General features: G+C 35.5%; 3 protein-coding genes across 4 annotated transcripts; 1 reads left to right on the forward strand and 2 right to left on the reverse strand.

Annotated features, from left to right (window-relative positions):
- Nucleotides 1–1086: 1086 nt before the first annotated feature.
- LOC130970701 (U-box domain-containing protein 25-like) lies at nt 1087–2582 on the forward strand. The gene has a single exon (XM_057896863.1). It carries the CDS (start codon nt 1248–1250, stop codon nt 2502–2504), a length of 1257 nt encoding a protein of 418 aa, XP_057752846.1. The 5' UTR covers nt 1087–1247; the 3' UTR covers nt 2505–2582.
- A 1150-nt stretch (nt 2583–3732) lies between these two features.
- LOC130969607 (uncharacterized) lies at nt 3733–4822 on the reverse strand. The gene is made up of 3 exons (XM_057895411.1): nt 4389–4822; nt 4158–4296; nt 3733–4075 (listed from the first exon to the last, which is right to left on the reverse strand). Exons 1-3 carry the CDS (start codon nt 4677–4679, stop codon nt 3891–3893), a joined length of 615 nt encoding a protein of 204 aa, XP_057751394.1. The 5' UTR covers nt 4680–4822; the 3' UTR covers nt 3733–3890.
- Nucleotides 4823–5354: 532 nt separating this feature from the next.
- LOC130969606 (ras-related protein RABC1) lies at nt 5355–7146 on the reverse strand. 2 transcript variants are annotated; one of them, XM_057895409.1, is made up of 6 exons: nt 6919–7146; nt 6688–6833; nt 6536–6604; nt 6384–6449; nt 6075–6196; nt 5355–5783 (listed from the first exon to the last, which is right to left on the reverse strand). In XM_057895409.1, exons 2-6 carry the CDS (start codon nt 6821–6823, stop codon nt 5547–5549), a joined length of 630 nt encoding a protein of 209 aa, XP_057751392.1. In that variant the 5' UTR covers nt 6824–6833; nt 6919–7146; the 3' UTR covers nt 5355–5546. The 2 variants fall into 2 exon arrangements, with proteins under 2 accessions (XP_057751392.1, XP_057751393.1); XM_057895410.1 differs by having other exon boundaries at nt 6688–6825; nt 6919–7131.
- Between the last annotated feature and the right edge of the window lie 207 nt (nt 7147–7353).

Consider the following 7353-nt stretch of genomic DNA (forward strand, 5'->3'; position numbering starts at 1 on the left):
CTAGATAGTGGACTAGAGAGCTCGATTGAGTAGTGGAAGACAAAATAGTGTTCAAAGGCAAGAATTTTTACACACTAGAAATATTTAGTACTAGTATAAATCAGTCGTTTGCCTCTTTGTCAATTCCAGTTTCTCCCTGTGGCCAAACTCACCTGCTGTTCTAGGCGAATTAAAACACTTAACCAAGTTAATAGGCTTTTGCCCCACCTACTCGTGTGACAAAGATGTGGATTAAATAAAATTGCTTGCTGGCAAATGACTTAATGAAGATGAAAAATACAATTCACTTGTGAAAACTAGGAAATCTGATAAAAAGTTTGTTCGATTACACTATATTTCTTATAGACTATAAAAATATGGAACGTTAAAAAATACATTTTTTTTTAATCTACGCGAAGATCATTTTTCCCCACTTTCTCTCTCACAAAAGCCACGCGACAGTTGTCCCTGTAAGTGTATTTAATCAAACTTTGAATATATTAACAACAATAAATTTCTCCATTTTAGTTGGCCAGTTTGACGGCATTGATTTCTTTTCTTCTTCCTTTTCTTTTTGTTTTCAATTTCTTGTTTGACTGGTTGATAAAGTAATATGCTGGACTGGGGACCATTCTCACAGCTATTCTTAATTTTTGTTCTACAATAGTACTACAATTAGGCTTTGCCTTTTTGGTATTAGTACTACGTTTAGTTACCATCCCACTTTGCTATAATCAGACTCCTTCTTTTGCAATTACTCTTTTTGCAAGGTTGATTATTAACTTGTACAAAAAATGTATGGTTAATGAAGTAAAATTAATGATAATGAAATTTTAAAAAATGTAACTATAGTGGTACCTATTAATAGTACTTGATAGATGGTTTTTCAAATAGTTCTATAAGAATATTGTTATTTAATGTATGGTAATTGGTATTTATTTTATTCACTTTTAATAATATAATAATTATATTATTATATCTTTCATTCATTTCTCAGTTGTTTTCCACCATCCCACTTCCAACGTATCATTCACTCACCACTTTAGTTTCTGTTCTCATTCTTCTCCTTTGTGTCTCGTCTCAACTCAAGCCTTGAGAAAAGGATTTTCTATTTTAATTCTGATACCATTTTTAATATCTTCCTGAAATTAAGCCCCACATCATATGTCAAGAACTCAATAAAAGCACCTTTTGAGATCTAACAGCTGTTTATTTTTTCTTCTTTGTTACTTGACTTGGAATCATCAATCAAACATCTTTAATTTTCCATGAGTGAATCTGAAATGACCATTCCACACTTATTCAGATGCCCTATCAGTTTGGACTTGTTTGAAGATCCAGTGACTCTATGCACGGGTCAAACCTATGACAGATCAAGCATAGAGAAATGGTTAGGTACAGGTAACCTGATATGCCCTGTCACAATGCAGAAGCTCCATGACCCTTCCATTGTTCCCAACCACACCCTCCGCCACTTGATCCACCAGTGGCTTCAACTTGGTCCTCAATTTCACCCTGGTAACTCTGCAACTATTGATTCTCTAGCTGCTTTGAAACACACCCTTCAATCTCAAGAGGATGATACCTTAGAGAACAAGCTCCAAGTACTTGAGAAAATCAATGTCTTCTTTTCTGGTGAGTATAGTTCTTTCAGCAGATCATGCTTCGTACAACTTGGTTTTTTGCCTCTGCTCTTGGAACTAGTTTTTGGAGGAGGAACAATAGAAGAATCTCATGTTTTATCAAATAATGATCACATGAAATTTATAGAGATTGCACTTGGTTGCATTGTGAAACTGCTGCATCTTGGTTATGATTTGGACGCTCTAAATATTATCAAAGATGATGAGTCTAAATTAGCAACATTTGTGGTGTTATTTGAAAAAGGCACAATTTCTGTTAAATCTAGCTTGTGTCATATTATAGAGTCAGCATCATCATCTGAGACAACACAAGAGTTATGTTATGTTTTTGGAAACACTCAGAAACTAGTGCATGAGATTGTTTTAGTACTTGTTCAAAATTGTGATGCTTCTGAGGATGCAGTTAAGGCCATTTTAGCACTGTGTTCATTGAATTCCAACAGAGAGAGTTTGGTGAGAGAAGGAGCAATAGAAGGGATCATAACATACATTTCAATGATTTCATCATCATCAGGTAACGAAATTACTCAAATTAGAGGACAAAACAAGAAACTTGTGACTTCAATAGCAATGGGAATAGTAGTAAAACTATTGGAGCTAGAGAGTGGTAGAGAGACATTGGTGAGTCACCCAAACGGGGTTGATACTTTGGTGAAGTTGGTGTTCAGTGTAAAATGTGATCAAGATTGCAGTGATAGTGCTGTTGAGGCACTTTCCATTGTTTGTGGAGATTATATGAGTGCAAGAGAACAAGCCATTGGTGCTGGGGTTATGACAAAGTTGCTGTTGCTTATGCAGAGTCATTGTGCCACCACTACTAAATCAAAGACCAGAATGCTCCTCAAATTGCTCAAATCCAAGTGGATTCAGGTGCCAAAGTAGGCATGGATGATGTCAATTGTCAATGTTAGTTAATAATGCGAGTGTTGTAACAAAAAAAGGTATATAGTGTGTATAATTTATGGGGTTCCCGTATAACATGTAAGATCTATGAATAATTGAACGGAAACACAAACTTCTTGAGAATACTAGAAATTCGTATCAAACATAGTTTTACTTTGGAATGAAAAAGATAGGTCATCCAGGTGTGGTTAAACAGAGAGAGAAAATCATGGTGGGTAAATGATGGAAGGAAAACTACTAATCCACTTGACACTATTTGCCGGCATCAACTCAACTCAATGGCAAATTCTTTTTATCTCCATTTCTTGCCTTTTATGTGGTCAAATGTTCGCTGCATGGACCACACACCATGTACGTTGACCATTGATGGGACTTGGTTTGAATGGAATTTATGTTTCTCATTAGCTTTCTGCCCCCGTCCTCTAAATTTGAACAGAAAGCAACAAAAAGGAGTGTGCTATCTCCATCTCAGGACACGAGAGGGTTTTTTGTTTGGTAAGCAATGAGTTTAGGTGTATCGTTGTCCTCCTCAAAATAATTGGCGATACATACATAAATCAACATGTATCTATCGTTTTTAAGTTTTGTAGGCTGTGATTAGAGATAATAAAGGATTATGATTGGGCTTTGGGCCATTGACAATTAACCGTCCAATAAGAATTCTCCTTTCCAGTCAAAAACAATAATAGTAACTAGTGACCTTATGCATGCAGTAACTTATTGGCCAGTGACAAATTTTTAAATGAAACTTAATACCGCGACCGATTAGTCTTTAGCCTGTTGGCTGGGAGATACTGTTGGAAAACTAAAAAAAACTACTCTTTATAACTAAATATGCGTTGTTTCTAACCTGGAAAAAAAAACCATATTACCATGAGGCATGAGCGTTACGACATTTGGTATTTATCTTATCGAATTTGGATTCTCTAAATTTTAGATTTTTACTTTAGAGGATAAAGTGAGATCTCTCACCATTGAATGTTTTCTCTCTCATATTTTCTCTTGGTCTCACCTATGAAATAAATTGTGATAAATCATACTTTACTCTTTAAAGTAAAATTCAAAATTTAAAGAATCTAAATCCTTATCTTTACTACATCAGTATGCATCCACATACATTCCAATGATAGATTAAAATTTTTTGAAGCTTTTAGTTCTTTAAGATAAGATCATATGCTTCAGAATGTTTTAAAACTAATTTATCGATATTTATGTTTTTTTAGATCAAAATTTATATCACATCACAGTTTATTACAATTCAGAGCAAGAGTTAAGATAATGAATTAAAAAAAAAAAAAGAGGGTTATACATTTAGGTCTACTAAGTACTAAGCATGGGTATAGTACAATATGTATGAATGAAGTGCTAAGATAGTGTGATGAAGTGCTGCAGAGAACTAATCAAACTTGGAGGCCAGTGCTTGGTGTCTCTGACATATGAAAGGTCTGTGAAATGGGGATCAAGCAGTGTTGCAATGGTGAACTGGTTCTCAGCAAGCAATGGAGCATGCTTATCTGCATATAAGGCTGCTGCAAGAGCTGCATGTACTTCTGCAACCATGCCATTAGAGAAAAGTGAGAATCTTTCTTGCCATTTCTGGAATGAATATGCTCTATTATGAAAATAGAATACCTGGATAGCCCTTTAGAGATATGGAAACGTCTTCCATCTCTGCAATGGCTTCTTCTCTGTCACCAACTTCATAGAGTGCAAGTGCTCTTCCTACCCTTGCGTACTCTGAGAATGCCAAGTCTTTATAGTTTTCAATAACCTTAAAAAGTGAGAAGTGAAGCACAGGTTAAGACACCAAAGTTTGCATTTAGAATATTAGAAAAAAAATATATATGAAATTGGGTAGCAGACCTTAGAAAAGCAGTCAAGAGCGCCATTGAAGTCACCGCGAGCTTGCAATTCTTTGCCTTTTTCCAACAAGTTCACAGCTTCAGAGACTCTGAGTGAAATCAAAGTGCTTGCATCTTTCTCAGAAGGGCTTACTGGGTCATACACTGTGGTGGCAGCATAGGAAGATGATTGAAGGAAGGCTGAAGAGAGGGGCAGAGACAAGAGGAACACACGCCTGCTTAAAGAAGATGGGGTTTTGGGGTTCCATGGAGGAAGATGGGAAATGGGAGGTGCTCTGCACGCACCCACCATGCTTCTGTCTCTGTTTGCAATTGGAAGGAGAAGGACGGAGTCACCACAACCATAAGCTTAACCAACTCTGACGCCTTTTAGGAGATATTTTGCAACATCACTAAATATTTAATGGTCAGAATTAGTAGACAGTAGCTACTATTGCATATCAACACTTATATCCTTTACATACTCTCTGTCTTTCCTCAACAAATTTAATACACATATAAATTAAATTAATTGAGAAATTATTTTGATAGTTATCATAGACTCGCACATGATATAAACTCGCGGACGATTGGCAGGACTAGCAATATCAAATGTAGGTTGTTTTATGTTAAGGTTAATTTTCAAAGTGAAATATTAGAACTTTATAGCTGCAAAAGGTAAAATTAAATGTATTATTTTCGTAATAGATGATCTATTAACATTATAAATTCAGGTTTCGGATGATTCGACCATTCAAGTAGCCTTAAGATTACCAAAAAACATATAGCTTTAGTATTTCCCACGTCAAGTAATACAGTTTTAACATGACATCAGGTAGATAACCTTGTGGAACCTTATCAGTTATCAGTATGCATACAGTATAAAACCGCATTCCTTGAAAGTAATAACATCGATGATTTGTTATAGATTTTGCATATCTACAAATCAAACTAAATGTGCTAAAATAACAAAAAGAACTCAAGAAAATGTAGACAACAACCCTCATCATCATATTACTCGTAATATTCTGGACAAAATAGTGAACAATGGTTCCATCGTTGCTAAATTACAATAGATGTTAGCAATCTAATTTTGAACATAGATGTATTGCTATGCTCTCTCAGATCTTAAATGCTCAAAAGGTAGGTTTTGACTTTCGGGTGAAATAACTTCTTACTATCAGCAACAGCTACTCGTGGATGTATCAGTTTCGGGTGGCCTCTCCTTGAAAATGTTCTTCTTGACCCCTTTAGAACCCTCGGCTAAGAGGCTAGGTGTATCCAAAATCTTCAAAACAAGCTCTTCAAAGCATTGTTGTACATTGACCCGAGTTTTAGCACTGCATTCAGTAAACAGGCAACCATATTCCCTGGCAAATTCTATTCCCTCTTTCTTTGTCACAACTCTTTCACTCTCCTGAAAAACATACAAGTCAAGTTTCCTCTATTGGCACAAGAAAATGATAAGATGCAGGAATCAAACAAGAAACTGAATGTGATATGTTTCTTTTTTTGGCCAACTATACACATCCAAAGTATAAGGTGGAATTGAAAAACCGGTAGCAAAATCAAATGATATGAATGTTAACAACAGCATCCTCTATAAGAGTACATGAAATTCAAGATTCATGAGAAAGCCCCACTGAATGAGAAAAGGATTTATTGTATTTTCTTATAAATACCATGTAAAAACCCCAAATGAAGGTACCTTGTCTACTTTGTTTCCAACAAGCATCTTGATGCAGTCTTGATTTGTTGAATAGAGGTCAATTTCCTTTGCCCATATGTCAGAAAGATTTGTAAATGTTTCCCGTCGCGTTACATCATAAACTGCAATGGTTAAAGGTACAAAACATTGAGAATAAGCAGCAAACCCTAAAATACAGATCTCAACATTGAAACCACCTTGGGGGATGGGACATGTGAAACCAAAAAGCATTCTTTCTATCCAATGAATTATTATTCTCTTGTTAGGTTGCATTGAAAATTCAAGTGATTCAAGAGAATAGAGATTTACCCATAATGATCCCTTGTGCCCCTCGGTAGTAAGAACTTGTGAGCGTTCTGAATCTCTCTTGACCAGCTGCATTATTAAAGTTTTTAAGTATAGACAAATGAAGATATATATAGAGTGACTCAAACATTAAATCAAACAGAAAGAATGCATACCAGTATCCCAAATGGCAAGCTTGAGCTGTTTACCACCGATAGTAACATATTTGATCTTAAAATCAACACCTGAAGAAGGAAACTTCAAATCAAACAACACATAGAAACAGTGAGTGATATAATCAAAGATGCAGAAGAGAGAGCACACTGACCAATGGTGGGGGAGAGATCTTGAAAATCATCGGAGGTGAAACTGAGGAGTAGGCTGCTCTTGCCAACACCAGAGTCCCCAATCATCAACAATTTGAACAGATAATCGAATTCCTGCTGCCCCAAACTCGAATCCATCCCTTCAAAACTGCAATTAATCAATCAATTAAATCTATGGCACGCAAAGTAATAACAATAATGATTTCATAAGAATAGTGGTTATACTGACATACCTCAGGCTCAGAATTGAAAATAGGACGAAATCTTAGGAATACAAGGGAAAAGAAGAGAAGAGAAGAAAGAGGGTCAGATCGGCGGTGATCTAGTTTGATCACTTTGACGTTTCAGTTTCTTTTTCTTTGCGACTTCCAATGTTATGCTATCCCTTTTGCTTCCACTGCGACTACTCCAGAAGCGCTAACGTGCCTATTGCTTAACAACCAAGCACCCTGAAATTACTACGACAATTATTGACCTTATGATATTACTAATTTACTAGAGTTTTTTTAAATAAATAAAATAAATATTAAATTTTACACTTATAGACATGTATTAATTTACGATTATATATCTTATTACATATTTCGTTCTCAACATGGATAAGTTCCTGATAAATATATTTTATTGCTGGCGTAGTCGAGATAAATAAAAAAACATTAGTAGTGTTT

The sequence above is a fragment of the Arachis stenosperma genome, chromosome 3 (genome assembly GCF_014773155.1).
Source record: "Arachis stenosperma cultivar V10309 chromosome 3, arast.V10309.gnm1.PFL2, whole genome shotgun sequence".
NCBI lineage: Eukaryota > Viridiplantae > Streptophyta > Magnoliopsida > Fabales > Fabaceae > Arachis > Arachis stenosperma.

What these genes read in the sequence shown, in the direction of transcription:
- LOC130970701 (XM_057896863.1), top strand. Translation starts at nt 1,248, where the DNA reads ATGAGTGAATCTGAAATGACCATTCCACACTTATTCAGATGCCCTATC.
- LOC130969607 (XM_057895411.1), bottom strand. Translation starts at nt 4,679, where the DNA reads ATGGTGGGTGCGTGCAGAGCACCTCCCATTTCCCATCTTCCTCCATGG. An exon ending in CTCTTGACTGCTTTTCTAAG is followed by an intron (nt 4,297 to 4,388) that starts GTCTGCTACCCA and finishes TCACTTTTTAAG; the next exon opens with GTTATTGAAAACTATAAAGA. An exon ending in ATCTCTAAAGGGCTATCCAG is followed by an intron (nt 4,076 to 4,157) that starts GTATTCTATTTT and finishes GCATGGTTGCAG; the next exon opens with AAGTACATGCAGCTCTTGCA.
- LOC130969606 (XM_057895409.1), bottom strand. Translation starts at nt 6,823, where the DNA reads ATGGATTCGAGTTTGGGGCAGCAGGAATTCGATTATCTGTTCAAATTG. An exon ending in AGATCTCTCCCCCACCATTG is followed by an intron (nt 6,605 to 6,687) that starts GTCAGTGTGCTC and finishes TTCCTTCTTCAG; the next exon opens with GTGTTGATTTTAAGATCAAA. An exon ending in GCTTGCCATTTGGGATACTG is followed by an intron (nt 6,450 to 6,535) that starts GTATGCATTCTT and finishes TTAATAATGCAG; the next exon opens with CTGGTCAAGAGAGATTCAGA.